This window comes from Neophocaena asiaeorientalis, unplaced genomic scaffold (genome assembly GCF_003031525.2).
Source record: "Neophocaena asiaeorientalis asiaeorientalis breed wild unplaced genomic scaffold, Neophocaena_asiaeorientalis_V1.1 scaffold606, whole genome shotgun sequence".
Classification (NCBI taxonomy): domain Eukaryota; kingdom Metazoa; phylum Chordata; class Mammalia; order Artiodactyla; family Phocoenidae; genus Neophocaena; species Neophocaena asiaeorientalis.
The window spans coordinates 11,993,341-12,014,921 of record NW_020173687.1 but is presented as its reverse complement, the minus strand read 5'-3'; the positions used below and the strand labels follow the sequence as shown (position 1 = coordinate 12,014,921).

The 21,581-nt window shown below is 40.6% G+C and overlaps 1 protein-coding gene across 7 annotated transcripts in view; it reads right to left on the bottom strand.

Moving 5' to 3' along the window:
- The window catches only part of STAU1 (staufen double-stranded RNA binding protein 1), a 72,613-nt gene that overhangs the window by 11,875 nt on the left and 39,157 nt on the right, over positions 1–21,581 (bottom strand). For 6 of the 7 annotated variants that reach the window (XM_024750290.1, XM_024750293.1, XM_024750294.1 and 3 more), the window contains 3 exons: positions 18,752–18,890; positions 17,155–17,320; positions 6,570–6,668 (listed from right to left, as the gene is read on the bottom strand). In XM_024750290.1, the coding sequence (XP_024606058.1) occupies positions 6,570–6,668; positions 17,155–17,320; positions 18,752–18,852 (366 nt within the window). In that variant the 5' untranslated portion in view covers positions 18,853–18,890. Of the gene's footprint in view, positions 1–6,569; positions 6,669–17,154; positions 17,321–18,751; positions 18,891–20,901; positions 21,107–21,581 lie in introns of all 7 variants that reach the window. The other variant, XM_024750295.1, reaches the window with a different exon arrangement.

The window sequence follows — 21,581 nt, the reverse complement described above, 5'->3', positions numbered from 1 at the left end:
GCCGCTCCGTGGCATGTGGGATCTTCCCAGACCAGGGCACGAACCCGCGTCCCCTGCATCGGCAGGTGGACTCTTAACCACTGCGCCACCAGGGACGCCCACCAAATATTTTTTAAAAAAATTTTTTTAATTAAGAAAAAAAAGGAAATGTTCTTCAACTGGTAAATGCATGAATAAGTTGTGGTACATCCATACAATGGAACATTATTCAGAAATAAAAAGAAATGAACTATTGATACATATAACATAGGGACTCAAAATCTGCATTATGTTAAGTTAAAAAGCCACACAAAAGGCAACATACTCTTGCCAGTAGATTTGTAATCTTGCAATCTGGAAAGATCACAAACTTCCAAATGGACAACACTGAACACACTGTATCTGGCTGGCCATTTGTTAAAAGGTGAGAGGCCTGAGGGAAGGAACAGTACAAGGAACTTTGGCCTTTGTTATCATGATTTACAATTATGGAAAGGTCATGTCTGGGTTGTGTTTTCTAAGATGGCTTTATATTTTTATGTGCTCCCTCCAGGCTTCTCAAAATGTTATTACTCATCCTGTTAAATAAATAGATAAAGGGAAAGCCCAAAAGGGGAAAAAAAAGGCAATAAATTCTCTAATTCCATGTACGTAATATTTTGAAAATAAGCAAAACTGTAGGGACAGACATCAGATCAATGGTTGCCCAAGGCTGAGGATGGAGGGAAGGGACTGACTGCAAGGGGACACAGGGGAAACTTTATGGGGTGAAAGATGTTCTTTATCTTAATTGTGGTGATAGTTATACAACCATACCATCAAAACACATCAAATTACATACTTAAATGGGATGAATTTTACTTTATGTAAATTATACCTCAAGGAATAGGACTGCACAGCCCCCCGCCCCCCACACCAAGAAAAGCTGATAGAGGCATATCAAAGGATACAGGAGCTAGTCTGAATGGCAAGTTGAACATCAAAATGATTAGCAACAATAATGGAGTAACACTTTGAATGCATCTATACTAATATAAATCAATATAATATAAGGCAGGAGGAGATTTTCTTTGGACATGCAGAAAATCAACGTTTGACATCTGCCACAGTAATAATTGGTGCTGGGAAGAATTATCAATGACTGCTAGAAACACTGGGGAACTCTGTAAGGGCATAGCCTTCAAGCATCTCCCCACAGGTTATGGATTAACTATAAAGGGAAAGGAAGTCTCCACAGAGTGGCACACATCTGGTGTAGGCAATGAAACTAACATCACTAACACTCAGATAAAATGACGTCATGTGCTGCTGAGAACCAACATTACTTCTGTAGCGTTCCCTGCCAAAAAACGCACAACTCGAAACTAATCCTGACAAACCCAAATTGAGGGCCATTCTACAAAATAACTGACTTTTAAAAATACCAATATCATATATACAGATTGCCAACAAACACATGAAAGAACGCTCAACATCATTAATCATTAGAGAAATGCATATCAAAACTACAATGAGATATCATCTCACGCCGGTCAGAATGGCCATCATCAAAAAATCTACAAACAATAAATGCTGGAGAGGATGTGGAGAAAAGGGAACCCTCCTGCACTGTTGGTGGGAATGTAAATTGATACAGTCACTATGGAGAACAGTATGGAGGTTCCTACAAATAGACAAACTACAAACTACAAATAGAACTACCATACGTAAAAAAAAAAAAAAAAAAAACGCTGAGGAACTGTTACACATTAAAGGAGACTAAAGAGATGCATCAGCTAAACGCAATGTGTGATCCTGTACCAGACTCAAGACCAGGAAAATACTTTCTCTAAAGGACATCATGGGGACAACTGGCAATATGTGAATCTAGGATGTATATTAGGTAACAGTATTACAGCAATGCTAAATTTCCTGTATTGACAATCAGATTATAGTTATTTTAAGATAATGTCCTTGTTCCTAAGAGACACATACTGAAATATTAGGAGTCAAAGGGCATGATGTCTGCCACTTGCTCTCAAATGAGTCAGCAGAATGAAAAATAGAAAAATATGTACATTTACAGAGAAAAAAAAGCAAATGTGCTAAAATGTTAACCACTGGTGAATCGATGTGAAGGATACATTCACTGCCCTACGCTTGCAACTTTTCCATTGGTTTGAAATGTTTCAAAATAAAAAGTTGGAAAGATGGCTAGGAAATCTGTGTGAACCCAAGAACTGGCTGTGCTGTGCTCAAAGGTGAGAAAGGGAGGCATCTCAGAGAGCGGCCTCACTGCCCTACAAAGGAAGAGGTTTGTTGGGAAGAGCCCTGCTCCCACAGGCGCTTGCAGACTGATCTTAGAGAGCCCCCCCAGGGGGCTTCCCTGGTGGCGCAGTGGTTGAGAGTCCGCCTGCCGATGCAGGGGACACGGGTTCGTGCCCCGGTCCGGGAAGATCCCACATGCCGTGGAGCAGCTGGGCCCGTGAGCCATGGCCGCTGAGCCTGCGCGTCTGGAGCCTGTGCTCTGCAACGGGAAAGGCCACAACAGTGAGAGGCCCGCGTACAACAAAAAAAAAAAAAAAAAAAAAAGAGAGCCCCCGGGATGCCCTCCCACACTGACAGCCTATATTCCAAATGCTCCCTCCTTGAACAGTGCTCTCCGCGTCCTCAGATGAGACTCGAAAAGTAAGGGTAGCCACCCTGATGGCTCACTTCAGATTCACAGTCCATCCTGGTCGCTCAGCAACCATTTTCATTGTCTGCTCACATCATAATCCCACCAACCTACACCTGCAGTTTAACCTAGACTGTATTTAGTGGGATCAAGTCACAACTGCCTCCCAGTGACTGTATCAACCAGCACCGTAACATTTTCTAACTAAAACTATGTATTTTATCACAAACATAGCTGTATACATTTTTCTGAAAAGCCGTATGAATGGCTCCTGTATTCTCTACTGCACACTTAACTCAGCTTCCAACATGACGTATCTTACTATCTGTCAAAAAAAAAACAAACCAAAAAACTATTCTATTCATTTATTCAATAAATATTTCCTGAGCATCCAATATAGGCCAGGGAATCTTCCAGGTGCCAGAGACAGAACTGTGGGGAAAAAATAAAAGCTTTGCTCAACCTAATAATGGAAGCTAATATGAACTTTTGATATGTGAGAGCTATTTAATATAAGCACTCATATTAACAAACTCAGTGACACTACCTACACACAGACTGTCACGTTTTAAATTATTACCTCAAGAGATATTCACCACCACAGGGCACTCCCAGAATTTCTTTTGTGACTACCTGACAATACCCTGCTAAGTGTTATATATTCCTGAACAGAAGTATGAAAGCCAAATCTAAAACCTAAACAGAAGTATAGGTAGGACAGAAGCAATCTGGTCCCCAAATCCCAAAGAGCAAAAATATAAAATGGCAATCCCTCACTAAGGTCCAGAAAGCTCTGTGACTCTCAGGCAAAGCAGCAATTGGTGTGGGCGGGTGCCAAGCTTCACAAGGATCTAGGGCCCTGGCCCCAGCAGTCACCTCTGTAACCCCTAGGTGACCCGAGAAGCCAGGCATCTCCCATTCCCACAATCTTTGTACCCCTCCCTCCAATCTTTAAACATCCATTCTTGTGCCACACTAATCCCTCAGCAGGAGGGAAAGAAGCATTTCTTCCCTTTCCCAAAACAGGTTCCCAGGGAGACCGTGAGGCTTCTCCGGGTGAAGCTCCCAACTAGTTCCCACTCAACAACTAGCCCTATTATTCTGTGTGTCCCCTGTCTCACTGCCTCCCCAGCCACCATCTCCCACCCAGAACAGAGGCAGAAAGGCTGGAAGGGATGTAGGGCCAGGTAAGATGCCAGCCCGAGAGCCATCTGGTGCACTGCACTCTGGAAAGGGGACAATATAAACTGATCCTGCCTGCCAGGAAGGGGCAGGGATGGGTGTGGGGGGGTGTGGGATGGCCCTGTGAGCCAAGTGCTGCTCTCTACCCCCACCTGTGCCTCATGGCAACAGATGAGTTTGGAGGTCAGAAATCACCATCACCATCACTCAGCTGATGGCATAAGGACTGAACTCAGGAGCCAGTTTAGGGCACTAGCACATAATAGAAGAAGGTATATATTTCATGAGAGTCAGACATGAAATTTGGGGATCACCTAACTACAAAATTAAAGTATTTTACAGGACAATAAACTTCAGGTAGACTTTTTTTTTTTTTGCCGTACGCGGGCCTCTCACTGTTGTGGCCTCTCACGTTGCGGAGCACAGGCTCCGGAGGCGCAGGCTCAGCAGCCATGGCTCACGGGCCCAGCTGCTCCGCGGCATGTGGGACCTTCCCGGACCGGGGCACGAACCCGTGTCCCCTGCATCGGCAGGTGGACTCTGAACCACTGCGCCACCAGGGAAGCCCCAGGTAGACTTTTTTAAAAAGAAATAGGCCAAAAGAAGTTAATGAACCACTTAAAATTGTTTTAAGCAGATGTCCCACCTCAAATTACATTTACCTGAAGTAACAAATACGTTGAGTTTTAAAGCTCTTTGGAAGACTAAACCTATCCTCTTTATAACTTTGAAAGACCAAATAGTTGATAAAGAAATCTATTAAAACACAACCTTGCATAACCAAGCACAGAAATCAAAAGAAAGAATTTGCAAAGAATTTTTGAAAATTATGGAAACTTTAAAAAAAATTCCCCCTTACTTGCCTAACCTATTTGGACTCACTGTGTCTTTGAAAGAAACACATACTAAATGTACTTTATTTTCCATTTTGAACTAACAATCATTAATTGTTGTTTTTAGGCCACAAAGTCTCCAACAACAAATGAGGTTATTAAATGGGTGAACTGGGAGGCACACACTGGACAATGACAAAACTTATGTCTTTTTAACAATTACTCTGACATTTTTAGGGACCATTTAAGGAGATTCTTAATATTTGGAGTGTAGCAGATGCTTTTGAGAATCTTATTAAAGCAACGGACCCTCCCGCCAGAAGAAAACACATGTGAACAACAAAAGGATCCCCTTCAGACCATTTTAGGAGGTTAATGGACCTACAGAGGCCAGCTGTGGACCACCTAGAGATCCGTGGCTGCCCTAGGAATAAATACCGCTTTGTTAAATAAATATAAAGTTTGAATCTTCGATGGAAAAATCAAAAGCTTTACAGACAAGCAAAAGCTAAGAGAATTCAGCACCACCAAACCAGCTCTACAAATGCTAAAGGAACTTCTCTAAGTGGGAAACACAAGAGAAGAGAAGGACCTACAAAAACAAACCCAAAACAATTATGAAAATGGTCATAGGAACATACATATCGATAATTACCTTAAACGTGAATGGATTAAATGTTCCAACCGAAAGACACAGGCTTGCTGAATGGATACAAAAACAAGACCCATATATATGCTGTCTGCAAGAGACCCACTTCAGACCTAGGGACACATACAGACTGAAAGTGAGGGGATGGAAAAAGATGTTCCATGCAATTGGAAATCAAAAGAAAGCTGGAGTAGCAATACTCATATCAGATAAAATAGACTTTAAAATAAAGAATGTTACAAGAGACAAGGAAGGACACTACATAATGATCAAGGGATCAATCCAAGAAGAAGATATAACAATTATAAATATATATGCACCCAACCTAGGAGCACCTCAATACATAAGGCAACTGCTAACAGCTATAAAAGAGGAAATCAACAGTAACAAAATAATAGTGGGGGACTTTTAACACCTCACTTACAGCAATGGACAGATCATCCAAAATGAAAAAAATAAGGAAACAGAAGGTTTAAATGACACAATAGACCAGATGGATTTAATTTATATTTATAGGACATTCCAACCAAAAACAGATTACACTTTCTTCTCAAGTGCACATGGAACACTCTCCAGGATAGATCACATCTTGGGTCACAAATCAAGCCACAGTAAATTTAAGAAAACTGAAATCAAGCATATCAAGCATCTGTTCCGACCACAACGCTATGAGATTAGAAATGAATTACAGGGAAAAAAACGTAAAAAACACAAACACATGTCAAATGTATGGACACCAAGGGGGGAAAGCGGCAGGGGTGGGGTGGGTGGGGTGAGATGAACTGGGAGATTGGGATTGACATGTATACACTGATGTGTATAAAATGCATAACTAATAAGAACCTGCTGTATAAAAAAATAAATAAAATTTAAAAAAAAACAAAATTTGGGGGCTTCCCTGGTGGCGCAATGGTTGAGAGTCCACCTGCCGATGCACGGGACACGGGTTCGTACCCTGGTCCGGGAAGATCCCACATGCTGCGGAGATGCTAGGCCCGTGAGCCATGGCCACTGAGCCTTCGCGTCCGGAGCCTGTGCTCCGCAACAGGAGAGGCCACAACAGTGAGAGGCCCACATGCCACCAAAAAAAAAAAAAAAAAAATTTGTAGATTCTTCTGTTAATAAAACATGATTACTTAAAAATAAATAAAGTTTGAATCTTAAATTTGAAGATTCACATATATATGATTATCATTCCGATGTTATTTAAGAAAAATACAATTCCGATGATGAACACCAACAGTATAATAGATGTGTAAAATAAGCTTACCTCAAAATTCACAGGCAAGTTCCGTTTAAGTGCAATCTCAAACACTTGACTTATTTCAGATTTATTGAGATTTTCTTCTTCTGATTCTCTTCCGTTCACCTAAAGGAAGAATAATTGGTTAGTAGTGAACTCTTGTTAAAACGGTCAAGATCCCAGCTGTGATGATAAATCTTAAAAGCACTGAAACTAGGCTTTATGGATGCAGCAGTAACCCCGTGAACAGAGCCACATGTGTTCCATGTGTCACTGAAATTAAAAGGTTAAAAAAAAGTGTCCTATCAAACTTTGGCTAGTTTCTACCTCATAAATCCAACATAAACAGTCCACACATAACAGGCCTTTGGGTACGGATCAGTCTAATCGCGTTGTAGTGAGCCACAGCCGCTCAGGAAGAGGGACTCCCGAAGCCCCCTCAAGGACTGGCAAGCCACATTCTGGAAAAAGTCCCAGTACAGTCTATGTGGGGCATGGCAAGGACAAATGTAAGTCTCTCCACCTAGGTATGTGGGTTTCTTATTTGGACAAAAAAAATCCCTGGAAACCACTTTTTAAAAACAGTTGCAGTGGGACAATTACAAAACCGCCACGTGTCTCCTCCTTCACTGCTGCCGGCAAAAACGCACGGTGCAGACTAAGAAAGGACCTTGAACAGAAGCTGACTCCAGCTTTGCAACAAGGTTCACTTACAGTCAGTCCTCCACAGGCTGGGACTACAGAGGGGCAGAGATCTTCTCTGTGCACACGGACCACATGGAGTCTCTACTGTGTGGCAGTGATAATGCAAGAAATGAGATAAGCTCAGTAATAGCAGAGTGACCCCAAAACATGGCAAGACAGCTGTGTTTTTCTTATTACTGGGATTCTTCTGTCAAAGAATTTGTAAAATCCTATTTCCAGGATAAGAACTATATGACAGGAACCCAAGGCTGAAATCACTGAATAGGCAAGATGTAGCACCACCAGGATTTGATTTGTTGTGCATTTCCTTAGGTTTATCAGGTCGATCCTAACCCTAACACAGGATCCATATTTCAAACTATAATTAAAAGAAAGAAAACTCTAAATAAAAAAAATTAATATAATTAAGGATATAATCCTGTATAAGTAAATTTAACCAGACACTGTAATTCTTTCTCTCCTTCCATGATGATAATGTTTTCTTTCCAATCTGGTTTCACTTCACTCACTACCTGGTGAAAACTGTTTGCATAGCAACTTCTGGTGATTAACTAAGCCAAACACACTTTTATGCTTGTTGTTTAAATCATAAGGAGAAAGAGGGCCTGCCTTTTTATGAGTGAATCCTTAAAGCCAGAAATGTTCAAGCAAGGTATCTTAGAAGGCTAGAGTTCCAAAGAGGTTTGGTTTGAAATTTATTTTTTAAATAGGTTTAAACAAGAACAACAAAAAAAATACTGTATTTTAAAAAGTAAGCATGTTCAACAATAGTGCTGAGAAAACCAGATACCACACACACAAAAATGAAGTTGGACTCTTACCTCACACCACATACACAAATTAACTCAAAATGGATCAAACACCTAAGCATAAGGGCTAAGAGTATAAAGCTTTTAGAAGAAAATACAGGGGAAAAGCTTCATGACACTGTATTTGAGAATGATTTCTTGGATATGACACCAAAAGCATAGGCAACAAAAGAAAACCAACAGGACTTCCCTGGTGGCACAGTGGTTAAGAATCCGCCTGCCAATGCAGGGGACACGGGTTCGAGCCCTGGTCCAGAAGATCCCACATGCCGCAGAGCAACTAAGCCCATGCGCCACAACTACTGAGCCTGCGCTCGCCCCACGTGCCTAGGGCCCATGCTCCGCGACAAGAGAAGCCACCGCAATGAGAAGCCCGTGCACCGCAATGAAGAGCAGCAGCCCCCGCTCGCCGCAACTAGAGAAAGCTCGCACGCAGCAACGAAGACCAAACACAACCAACAAATTAATTAATTTTTTAAAAAAGAAAATCAACAGATGAATTGGGACTCAAAATTTAAAACTTTTGTACAAAAAGAAACCAAAAAAAACTTCAGTACATTGAAGGACACGATTAAGAGAGCAAAGACAACCCACAGAATGGAAGAAAATATTCGCAAATCATTTATCTGTTAAAGAATTAATGTCCAGAATATATAAATAACTACAACAACAAACAATGCAATTCAAAAATGGAGAAAGAATTTGAATAGACATTTCTCCAGAGAAGATATACAAATGCTCAACATCACTAATCATAGAGAAATGCAAATCAAAACTACAATGGGATACCACTTCACACCCATAAGGACAGCCACAGACAATAGCAAGTGTTGTCAAGAGTGTGCAGAAATTGGAATCTTTGTACACTGCTGGTGGGAATGTAAAATGGTACAACCTCTGTAGAGAACAGTATGGTGGTTCCTCAAAAAGTTAAACTTAGAATTACAATATGATCCAGCAACTTCACTGCTAAATATATACTCAGGAGGGACAGATACTTGTACATCAGTGTTCATAACAGCATTATTCACAATAGCCAAAAGATGATAACCACCCAAACATCCATCAACAGATGAACGGATAAACAAAATGTGGAATACGGATACAATGGAATATTACTCAGTCTTAATAAGAAATGGAATTGTGAAACAAGCTACAACATGGATGAACCTCGAAAACATTACGATAAATGAAATAAGCCAGACACAAAAGACGAATATTCACTTATACAAGGTATCCAGAACAGGCAAGTGCGGAGACAGAAGCAGGACAGAGGTTTACAGGGGATGAGGACGGGGGGAAGGTGGAGTTTTGTTTAATGTGTACAAGAGTTTCTGTGTGAGATGATGAAAACGTTTTGAAAATGGACAGTGGTGATAGTTACATAACATTGAGAATATATTTTATGTCATAGGACTATACACTTAAAAAATGGTTAAAATGGCGTCCTTTATATTATCTATATATTTGACCTTAATTTTTTGAAAAGCAACAAAGAAAACTATGTGTTTCATACCAAACAGTAACACACTAGAGACCATCAACACATTAACTTGTGCTAACAGGCTAACTCATTTTTGTACACAAACAAGTTTTCTGACAGCTGTTTATTTGAAGAGTATCCACAGATTTTTTAAATAAATGAGTTATTTTAAAAACTGGTCCACCCTCATGATAAATAACTATGTCAATGAGAATGTTTTCCTTAGGTGCAACAAGAACCAAATTTGGAAATAAACCAGGTGATGAGGACGATAATACTTCTATTGCCATGCATGTATCCCAATTTTCATTTTTTGTTCACTACATCAGCTCAATTCCTTTTAACTTTTATTCTTAGTTATGACCTATTTCAAACATACAGAAAAGTACAGATAATAATGTAACAGGCAATTGTGCTGGATTTAACAAATACCAACACTAGACACTATTGACATCAATTTTTTTTTGCTTTTATACGGAAAACAATGAATGAAGCCTTTCTCACTCTTCTCCCCATAGAAGAGTTAACTGCTATTCTAAAATGGGACTGGATCTTTCCCAGCCATGTGGCTTTCTTTTTCAAATGGACCAAAACAATATACAGTATAATTTTGTGTTGTGAAAATTCACATAAATCATTCTCATTGCCTTTTATAAATATTCTAAAGTTCAAACTTGTAAGTTTTACTAATGAAATGTTATTTTCCTATTTTGCATATTGAGGTTCTACATAAGTCTGATAAAAAACAATGGTCTACTACTAAATTTTAAACTCTCAGCCAGCAGTCCTCAACCATAGCAGCATTAGAATCACTGGGGAGCTTTACAAATACAGATGCCAGAGCCCTGCTCCAGATAAGTGAACTCAAGTTTTTGCAGATAGGGCCTGGATATATATATATTTTTGGCTGCACTGGGTCTTCATTGCTGTGCACGGGCTTTCTCTAGTTGTGGCGAGCGGGGGCTACTCTTCGTTGTGGTGCACGGGCTCCTCATTGCGCTGGCTTCTCTTGTTGCAGCGCACGGGCTCTAGGCACGCAGGCTTCAGTAGTTGTGGCTCGCAGGCTCTAGAACGCAGGCTCAATAGTTGTGGCACATGGGCTTATTTGCTCTACAGCATGTGGGATCTTCCTGGACCAGGGTTCAAACCCGTGTCCCCTGCAATGTTCTTAACCACTGCGCCACCAGGGAAGTCCCAGGATATCGTTTTATATATAGTATTTGATTTTTTTTTAAGTCCCCAGGTGATTTTACTAGCAAACAGAGTTGAGATTCACTGCTCGAAGGTACTGCTTCTGAAGGAATTGCAAAAGGGACAAAGCAGCCAGTAAAATAAAAATGCAAAACAGGAAACAAAGATATACATTTATCTGGAAGTGAGATTATGTTGCTCTTTTACATAAATAATTTTAATATTATCTGGACTGGACAAAATGTTGCAATGGGGGAAGCAGCAAATGACTCAAAACAAATCCACAAATACCATTCCCAGTGAGATGAGGAAAGTGTAGCGGGCCCTCAGTCTTACCTTCATGAAGTGGGAATTACTGTTAACATCAATCCCATAGTGTATGGTTCAGCAATAAAATCTAGGCAACATTAAGAAAAGAAAAAAACACTCTGAACCATGCTTAACCCTCAATATGCCAGGGAAAAATAGTAATCACCATTTACCATCTGGCTCCAATGGGCCCTCTTTATTTTTCTATATTTAAAGACATTTTACAAATAACATACAGAATAAAAGGACAACAAAAATCATTTCATTAGAGACTTTAATAAAAAACTAAAATAACAAACCTAAGTTTTTATTCCAGGTTTGTAGTCAGGAAGGAAGGTACATATACCCAAAATGGGCAAGGTCATTAAATGCAACTAACTGCTCACCAGCTGTCACGCCTGAACTTTGAGCACTGCGCATAGTAACGATGCCAGATTTCAAATCCACCTCCAATGGGTTCTAGCTTATCATGATTCTGATTCTTCTCGTACTGGTATTGTCAAAACACATTACTTTTGAAACTGACTCATAACTTTGTTGAAGGGAGAAAAGCCATCTTCTTTGCCCCGTAACTACTGGGTTGGCCAAACAGCTCGTTCGGTTTTAAGTAAAAATAAAAGACACATTTTTCATTTTCACGAAGAACATTATCGAACGGATTCACTAACCGAACGAACTTTTTGGCCAACCCAATACAAAATGCTTTCATTTCTAGATTTATAAACACCAAAAGAAGGATCTAATGATTTTTTTCATTGTTGTATCATCAATTTCCTTCTAATACATACACCTCTTTCTATATGTATCCAGTTATTTTGTGGACATTAAGTGGTGAGAAAACTCTGGTGGCCAAACATCATATAAGATGAGAGAATGCTGCCACACAAATTTTTTAGAAAAACCGAACAGGATGGTCCAGTTCTTGTTGCAAAATATTGTGCAGCGAAGTCCTTCCTGTTGAATGACTGACCAGAAGAGAATGTACATTTCTTTTTCATACACCAGAGAAATACACAGTTCACCTGCCAACTCTTCAAGTCTGGGAAAACTTATCTAAGGTATCAACTGAAGACTCCCAGTCTGAGTCACATCAACACTCAATCTCACCATCACCATTAGAGTCTAGAATGCTGCTGTTTGTCTCTCTGCATTCATCTTCTCATTTGCCTAATAATGAAAATGTCTTCCTCCATCAATTTTCTTCTCTTTGCCAGTACGGATGGAAAAAGAAAAATTCTGAAGTCTCTCCTGGGTTCAACAAAAGCTAAAAGTAGAGTAAAAAGATGGTGTCTCCAGTCTTCTTTTGTATCTTCTTGAAAGATAATGTGATACATTAGGCAATGCAGTAAGAGCATTAAAGGATGATGCAATAATGACGATTATTTCACTACTGTATCATCCACCAAGGATTTCATCATTCTTCCACTTTATTATTATTTTAGTCTTGTTTATTGCATATTTGGGAAGATATGATGAAGAGTGTTGAAATGATATGTAGGAGGACAGCAGCAAAATGTTTTTCATAGCATAGGAAAATTAAGATTCCATAATGTAAAGATTTATAAAAGGATCCAAAGGACCCACATGATCATTTTAAGACAGAAATCATTATTCTACTTTCAAAAATAAGTATGTTTTCTCTTTGTTCTTTTTAAAACCTCTAGAAAAAGAATAAAAGTCATGCAATATCAATTCTTACAGAGGTAGAGAAAGCTCAAAAATGAAAATTGCGTCCAACGGACCCTGATAGTATAATGAAGATTAAGGTCTCCAATTTTAGTTTTAGTCCTACTTAAATACGTCCCTGGCCCAAGTGAAGATAAGAACTCAAGACCAGGAAGAACTGCATTTATTTATTTTTTCAGAAGTAGTATTTAAAAAAAGAAAACTTCAAAAAATACAACTTTTTAAAAGTCTGTCCTCTACCACTACCACCAAGAGAAAACTACTTTTAAAGTTTGCTATAAGCTTCAGGATAGAAACTATGCACATGCAAATATATACAGATACATGCACACACAGTTGGCAATTTTGATTACTTAACACAATCACACTATACACGTAGTAACAGCTCTGGATCATGATTCCCCCCCATTCAATACATTATGGGTCTCCTTTCACATCCACGTAAATAGATATACCACACTCTGATACTCCTGGGATAAATGTATTCATTTATTTAACCATTTCCCTACTAATGGACATATTAGGCTAGCTCCTGTTTTTCTCTATTACAGATACTATAGTTATGACCATCTTACTCCTAACACCTCAACACTGAATAAGTCATCCTTTATTAGCACAAGCCATGGACGGGACAGGAACAGAACAGAATAGAATAGAATAGAGGTGCTTTCCCAACTCAGGACCTCTGCTCAAGCTGCTCCCTCTGCGGGGAATGTACTTCCCCTGCTCTTCTGCTCATCTTCAGTCTGAGCTTAAATGACTCTTCCTCAATGCACCATCAGTACTCCTACCTAAACAAGACATTTTGTGCTCTCATAATACTTGCTACTTCCGTCCTAACACTGCACTTTTTGATGATGCTCCATTCAACCAAGCTCCACATGGGGAGGGGCAGTGCTGCTGTTTACCTTCAGGGTCAGGCGAGCACAGTGCCTGTCATCAAGGGACCAAACCACACCTGTCTTAGACAGAAACCGCCAGCTTTACTGGCTATATTTTAGAGAAGGTGAATTGATCCACCACATGAGCTAAAAATTTTCAATAGCAAAATGGACAATTCGTTTAGAATGATAATTTCCAGGGCTGGCAGGCTGTGGGCAAACAGGCTGCTCAGGCCCTGTTGGCAGAGGCCTAAAATGGTACCATCTTCCTGGTGGGGAACTTGGCCATATACGTTACCATGCAATTCCCCTTCTAGGACTGTGGCTCATAAAAATAATCACAGACATACACAAAGATTTAACTACAACAATGTTCTTCACTACCTATTTTTATAACAGGAAAAACTGCAAACAACCTAAAAACCAAGCCTCTGTTGCTGAAAAAATAAACTGGTATGCTCCCACAGTGGAACACTGTGCAGCCATTAACAAGTGCTTAAGGGACATCCCTGGCGGTCCAGCGGTTGAGACTCTGCACTTCCAGTGCAAGGGGTGTGGGTTCGAACCCTGGTCGGGGAACTAAGATCACACATGCTGTGCAGTGTGGCCAAAAAAAAGTACTTAGAACCACGTTGAATTTGAGTCCCCCATGGAATTATAAGTAAATGGCATTACAACATATTCATAATGAGCACTTCAGTGAAAAAAAGGTGGTTACTGTACAATATCATCCCATTTTTGTGAAACAGGTGCATGTACTTACTTATATGTGCACTGACATTCACAAAAATGTTTACAGTGACTACCTACAAGTGGTAAATTTATACAGCATTTGTTTTTCTTTTTTTTTTGAGTTTTAAAATTTTTATAGTTCACAGGCATTACTTATAAGTAAAAAAATTAAAGCTGTCTTTTAAAAATGTCCTTCTCCCCTGCTGCCCACCTTCCAGGGGGCCTGGTAGACCAGGCGCAGCTCATTTAGGTGGAAGCCAAGTGTTTCACTTATTACCTCAAAGAAAAGGTCATATCCTAGTTAATGACCCTCATTTCTGAAGTCTCTACTTCAAACCATATAGAATTAGAAAAGGGGCAAAGAGGAGGAAACAAGGGGCACAAGTGATGATCATGACTCCCAGCCAAGCTGCTTACGGAACGTCAGGTGAGCCGAGGACAGGCTGTCCACTACAGCCCCCTGACCTCAAGACCTGAGCCAACCAACTGCTCCGTGAGTCACTCTGAGACACTGATGGGCGCTTTCCCTTTGCAGCGATATGGTGAGTACATACTTCCAAGGAGGATTACTGCCTGGGAAGCACTGAAAGGACTTAGGACCTGGGATTCCCAAACCCTGACTGTGCTTTAGAGGTACTCTAAGAGCATGTTAAAAAAGAAAAAAAAAAAGCAGGACTTCCCTGGTGGTCCAGTGGTTAAGACTCCATGCTCCCACTGCAGTCAGCGTGGGTTCGATCCCTGGTCAGGGCACTAAGATCCTACATGCCGTGCGGCACAGCCAGAAAAAAAAAAAAAGGAAAAAAAAGAAAAAGCCAGACTCCTGGCTAGACCCACTGCATTAGAATCTAGATTCATGGGGGTTAGGCCAAGGAATTTTTTTTTTTAACTTCTCAAGTGATTCTGAAGCAGACAACCCACATACCACTGTTCAGCGATCGTTTAACAACTGCTGGCTAGAAGGAACCAAGAAATACCTACTCCATCTGACTCCAATTATATTAGCACCAAAGTCAACTCAAAAAATGAAGCCTCCAAAAATAACTCAGATTTCACTACCTTTGGTGTTTTTAACAAATCTCACCACTGAGAACTTCATCCTTTCACTTCACTAAATTCTCCTCTTCTAAGCTATAGTCCATTCTCCTTTATTTGGTCCTCAGTGGACCCAGGAAACAGATCATCTCTGTTAAAATGCATGATGACACTCAAGATGGAAATGCACTGCAACAGAAGAAAAACAAAACCGTCCTGCACAGCAGCCATGAAGCCACAGAGCACCACCCTGAGCTGGGTCACCCCGGGGGACAGCTGGACACAATGGACCTCAGCAAGCACCCTGCCAAGGGTCCCTTCAACTTCAAACCTATCATCACCCATTTAGCCCAACGTTCTGTGCAAGAACTTCCTATTCTTTGAGGACTTGTTTCTTGACGAAGAAAAGTCAAATGCTTCCCAGGGATGTTTTCAGGAAGCATTTCATACTATGATTAAACAGAATCATGAAATCTCAGTGTTTTCTAACTCAGTGGGTTTCTCCTGGAACTCTGGACCCTCAATGGCATGGAATCACTGATTTTCTAAGACCCATATTCCTATTTAGTCACAGAGTTCAAATCCTTTACCTATTGTGATAATTTTAAAACACAGTCCCCAAGGGAGTTCCCTGGCAGCCCAGTGATTAGTTAGGGCTCCACACTCTCACTGCCGAGGGCCCGGGTTCAATCCCTGGTTGGGGAACTAAAATCTCACAAGCCGCATGGTGTGGCCAAAAATTAAAAAATAAAACAGCCCCCAAGTTCTTTGATACTCCTCTCATCCAGAAGTGGGGTTCTCAGCATTGTGAACGTACTAAAAGTCACTGAACTATATACACTTAAAATGGTTAAAATTGTGAAATTATGTTATGTGAATTTTACCTCAGTACAAAAAGTGAGATTCTGTACCTCCTGTTTTTGAATCTGGGCTCTGTGGCTGCTCGACCTACAGAATGTGGCGGAAGTGGCGCTGTGCTGACTTCCAGGCCTAGGTCCTAAGAAACTGGCAGGTGCTTCCATTTCCTGTCTTCTAGAATGCTCACCTTTGGAACCTAGCCACCACACTGTGAGGATGTGTAAACAGTCTCTGCATAGGTTAACCAGGAGAGGAACTGAGGTCCCCGGACCAAAGCCCCCTTCTCAGCTCCCAGGCGACAGCCAGCAACAACTCACCAGCCATGTGAAGGAGCCATCTTGAAAGAGATCCTCCAGCCCCTGCATAGCTGCCACAGCCCAAGCTACGTGTAGCAGTGACAAGCTCCCCGTGCCAAGCCCTGCCTAAACTGCAGGCTTGTGAGCAAAATAAAGGCCTGTAGGTGTTTAAGCCACTAATTTTTGTGACAGTGTGTTAAGGAGCAATGGATAACTGGCACTTCAAGATAATAAAGAAAGAAAGACTGGTCAAAATGGCTTTAGAAAACCCTCTAAGCTGGTACCATAAATCACAGATTCTGACAAGCATCATCTTCAGCACCAAAGAACTCTGCCGTGCATGTTCTTCACAACTCAAGTGAGTCCACAATCTTTCTAACATGTTCACTCAAAACTATGCCACTGAGCACAAAAGAAGGCACCTGACTTTCTTGCTGAGACATTTTTTTTAAGGGGGAAGAAAGGCAAGAAAGCTACAGGGTATAAAAACTTGTAAGCTATTAAATAACAAACATTATGGACAACTCTCAATACATCCTCTTAGAGAAAGCAACTTGAGATGGTGTCTTCCCTACCACCTTCCTGCTACACCCAAAGTGTCAAGGGGCCCCAGCTCTGCTCTCTCCTCACCTCCAGCCTCTCGGGTGGGGGCTCGTTCTGCAGGGTCCTCAAAGCTTTTGCAGCAGCGTCGTGTTTCGCAGCCTGTCTCGTCTTTCCTTTCCCGTTAAATTGCTGTCCTCCCACAGAAAGTTCAACTTGATAAAGTAAAGGTGGCACTGGAAATGGGTAAAAGTACCTAAAAATAGATGGGGGTAAGGAAAATGAGTCTCAGGTAAGTCACCATACGTTCTCTGACAAACTCCAGGTATTTCCTTCATCACAGGTCCTGATCACATCAGCGTTTGCTCACCAATAATGACCCCTCATCAGTACATCCAGAGACTTCCCATGTTTATGCTGCATTAGAAGTGCCACACGGTATGACCAACTACTGTTTATGTTCCACAAAATACACTGCCTTACAAATTATATGAGTTCAATTTATAAAGCTAACCTGTATTTACAAAATCTAAAATAGATTAGACTTTGGCTGAGACAGAACACTTAACTTGCTCTACTTTCTCGTACCTGAGATTCACGCTTCCGTGTCTCCAGAAAAGGATGGAAATTTTTTAACAGACGTCTTTTAGAAAGGACCCTCATTTCTGTAAATCCCAATATCCTATAGCCTGGTGGAGGCTGGTTTCTATTTTTAAAATGGCTTTGGCCTCCACCTCCCTCCTACCCCAAAGTAGGGAAGGGAGATGAAGACCTCCAGTTTGATCATCAATCTATCCACTAGTGTCTTATGACCACAAGCAGAAGGTTTTTAACGCATGGCATTTTCAGGTTTCAATTAATATTTTACTGCATCCGTATACCAAGGCTATTTACAAACACATATGTAAGTTCAACAGTCAAAAAGTACCCAACAAACAATAATCAGGAAATCTGTGAATGCTGAGAATTGTGGTGTTGCAGGAATCATGTTCAAATATGACTCAGTTTGGGACTTTCCTGGTGGCACAGTGGTTAAGAATCCGCCTGCCAATGCAGGGGACACGGGTTCGAGCCCTGGTCCGGGAAGATCCCACATGCCACGGAACAACTAAGTCCATGCGCCACAACTACTGAGCCTGCACTCTAGAGCCCACGAGCCACAACTACTGAGCCCATGCGCCACAACTACCGAAGCCCGCATGCCCTAGAGCCCGTGCTCTATGACAAGAGAAGCCACCGCAATGAGAAGCCCACACAACTCAAAGAAGAGTAGCCCCCGCTCGCTGCAACTAGAGAAAGCCCGCGCATAGCCAACGAAGACCCAACACAGCCAAAAAAATTAATAAATTTTAAAAATAAAATAAAAATCATTAGGCCATCTTTGTTTAAAAAATAAAAATATGACTCAGTTGCACAAAGCAGTTAGAAGGGTGATAGCTTTAACCAGATAACTTGGGGCATGAGCCGTACTGCTCGTGAGGAATGTGCTCAGGCCCTTTCCAGTGACAGGAGTTAAAAGAGTATCAAGATACAGTTCCAATGACACCAAGACAATTAAGACTGACTTTAGCATTTGGCAGGCCAAAGAGGACCAAATCATTTTGTGCTCTACAATCTAAAGATCTTATTATTCTATGTAAAAGATCAATATATCTTCACCTGTATTGAAAACAAAACAAACACATACCTTGGGGGATAAGCACCTCCTCTCATGTTGTAGTTATAGGTGGACTGCATCCGAGAGTAAGGGTCGACAGGCTTATACATTGGTTTTTTTCCAAGTTTCATGCACAGTGCATTTAGCTCTACAGTAGGCGTTATGCTTTCTGCAACACAGAATCAACACAAAGAATTGTTTTTTTCTGATATGAGAATGACACTCACTAAAATCAAAAAGAATAGCATGCTTTCTACTAATTGGATTCATGATGTATTTCAGGAAAAGATCTAAGTACTTCACTGCTAGGCATCAGGTCAGGAAATCCAAGAATCTGCTGTGATTTCTAGGTATTAATACACAGTCAGCAGCACAAAATATACTGTAACGGCTATTAAGGGAGTATCAGTGTAACACAAGGTGTTAGCAGTGAAAGCCAGTTGTCAGAAGTACGTTCCAATACACATCAAATTCCACGATTAAAAAATCCCACAGGGCCGTCCAAATCATTTCATTGTTTGGGAATACTCAACCAACATAACTTTGGTTGTACTGACTGGCTGGCTTACACACTATTTCATAGAACAATGCATTTATTCAGTACTAACTGGAGGCAGAGTACTGTGCTAAGCTTGAACACAATTCTTGCCCCAGAGGAGTTCAAAGAACACAAGACACACTCAAAGAACTACAATACAACATTATGTGTGCTATAAGGAAAGGTGCAGTATCACTGAGGAGGAGACAAGTAAATTCTATCTGGAGAAGTCAGATGAGACCCACAAAATATTTAGAGGTTTCCATTCTTAATTTTTTTCGGAGGGGGCCACATCTCACAGCATGTGGAACTTCCTTGATCAGGGATTGAACCTGCACCCTCAGCAGTGGAAGCACAGAGTCCTACCCACTGGACCACCAGGGAAGCACTGGATGTTTCATTCTTGATACTTATAATGGGATCTGACTTGTGGTAATACTTGTTAGAAAAATGAGTTCTGTTGCCGTATACAACAGGAGCAAGTATATCCTGGGTTATCTCAGAAATAGCAACTTTAGAAAATACTCATTATTCATCTTCCTTTTTTTCCCCTCTCATTTCATCCAACTCATAAACCTTTAAAAATCATTTAAAAAGAAACCCAGCCTGGAAAGGTTAGTGTAGGTTCACAATCACGTTTAAAAATAACACCTTAACATCAGACACAGAACAACACTAGCAATGGCAACGTCCGATTTAAATGCACACAAAAATCCACTTTAAAATGCCTCTTTAGGATGTACGTAGAGGAAAACAAAAATGACTCGATTCTGTACCATAACTGGTCTGACTAAATTTAGTGCATAAACCAAATTTATAAGAATACCTTTGAGTTTGCAAAGTCAGAGGGTCACACGAATAACCAACCTCTCTCTAGCTAACATCAGAATTATATTTTTTACACAATTCAAAGAGTGCATTTTAAGTAAGAGCAGCTCTGACCCATAAATTTTATCTGCAGTAGAGAATAAATTTAAAGAAAGAATACCACAAAGCAATCAAAAGCAACAAGAAAGGCGTGACCGAGATCTTTTGAGATCTTCCCAGATCATTCCCGAGTGCAAAGGGTCTGGAATGACTTCATGTACTGGAGCGATAACTCTCCTAAAACAGCCACTTCTACCTACAGCCTCCAGGTCAGTGGTTCTCAAGCTCCCGCGAGACACTCCTCTTTATCAGTATTCTCCCCAGTTGGGCCCTTGCTTGAAGAGATATTACCTACTGATTTGTATTTAAGAAACAAATATTTAAAATATTTTCTCATTCTTGTTAATGATCAGGAAACATAAAACTGATAATCAGGGGTTATGATCAACATGTTATAATCAATATGACCACACGGAGTTGAAATGATTTTAGCTAAAACCCACATTCTTGGCATCTATACAACCTTATCAGAAGAAAACATGTGTTTTCATTAGGCTTTTCTAAAAATCTCGGAAATCATCTGGCGACATCCCTCACCTCCCACGACCACCTTTCCAGACCAGCAGGAGTGGAGGGACTGGAGCCTGGGAACCACTGCTTTAGAGTAAGGCTAAGACCTGAAAAGATAAGCATTTGCCACTGGTAGTGCAGACTCTGTGCTTTCAAAACCAACAAGTTAGTTAAGAAAGAATTCATATACACACTAAACAGATACCTCTAGACACACTTTTGAAAGGAACCTGTCTTGGCCCACGCATAATACCTGGATTCCTTCCTTCGCTACGAAAAGGGCGGACTATAGGTTTAGGAAATTTTGTTCCTTCCAAAGCTTTGGCAGCAGCTGTGTGTTGGGCTTTTTTAATACTAGTTCCTTCAGCTTCCCAGTGCTGATCTCCAAGTGTTAGCTGTACTGTAAACACCTACAAATGAAAATTGTGAGCTCTCAATTCATGAAACCTGATGTTGACCATAATATGTCACTTGGTCCTTGAACATAATTTATGGTCATGGTTTAGTTTAAAAGGCCTGGTCATTATCTTGATAATTTATCCCTTCATCCCCTTTTTCGTTGTTTTTATAAACACAAAAAGATACACATATCATTGACTTGTACTGCATAGCACTCCATGAAAAAACTATGCTTTGAAAGATGGGGGTAAGTACAGAGATTAAAAAATGTTCTCTTATATATTCAAATATTAAATGCTGATGATTTGGAAGCCATCCAAATAGAAAATTGTCTTCCCATTATTTCTCATGGAAGAAACTTAGCAAACTTGATTTAGACACACAGTAGTACCTCATACAAATGAAGACAATATTTGTTTTGATGTCGTAATTTGTTTGTGGACGCTTGTCTGAAAACACAACCCCATTAGGACGAAAACTCAAATA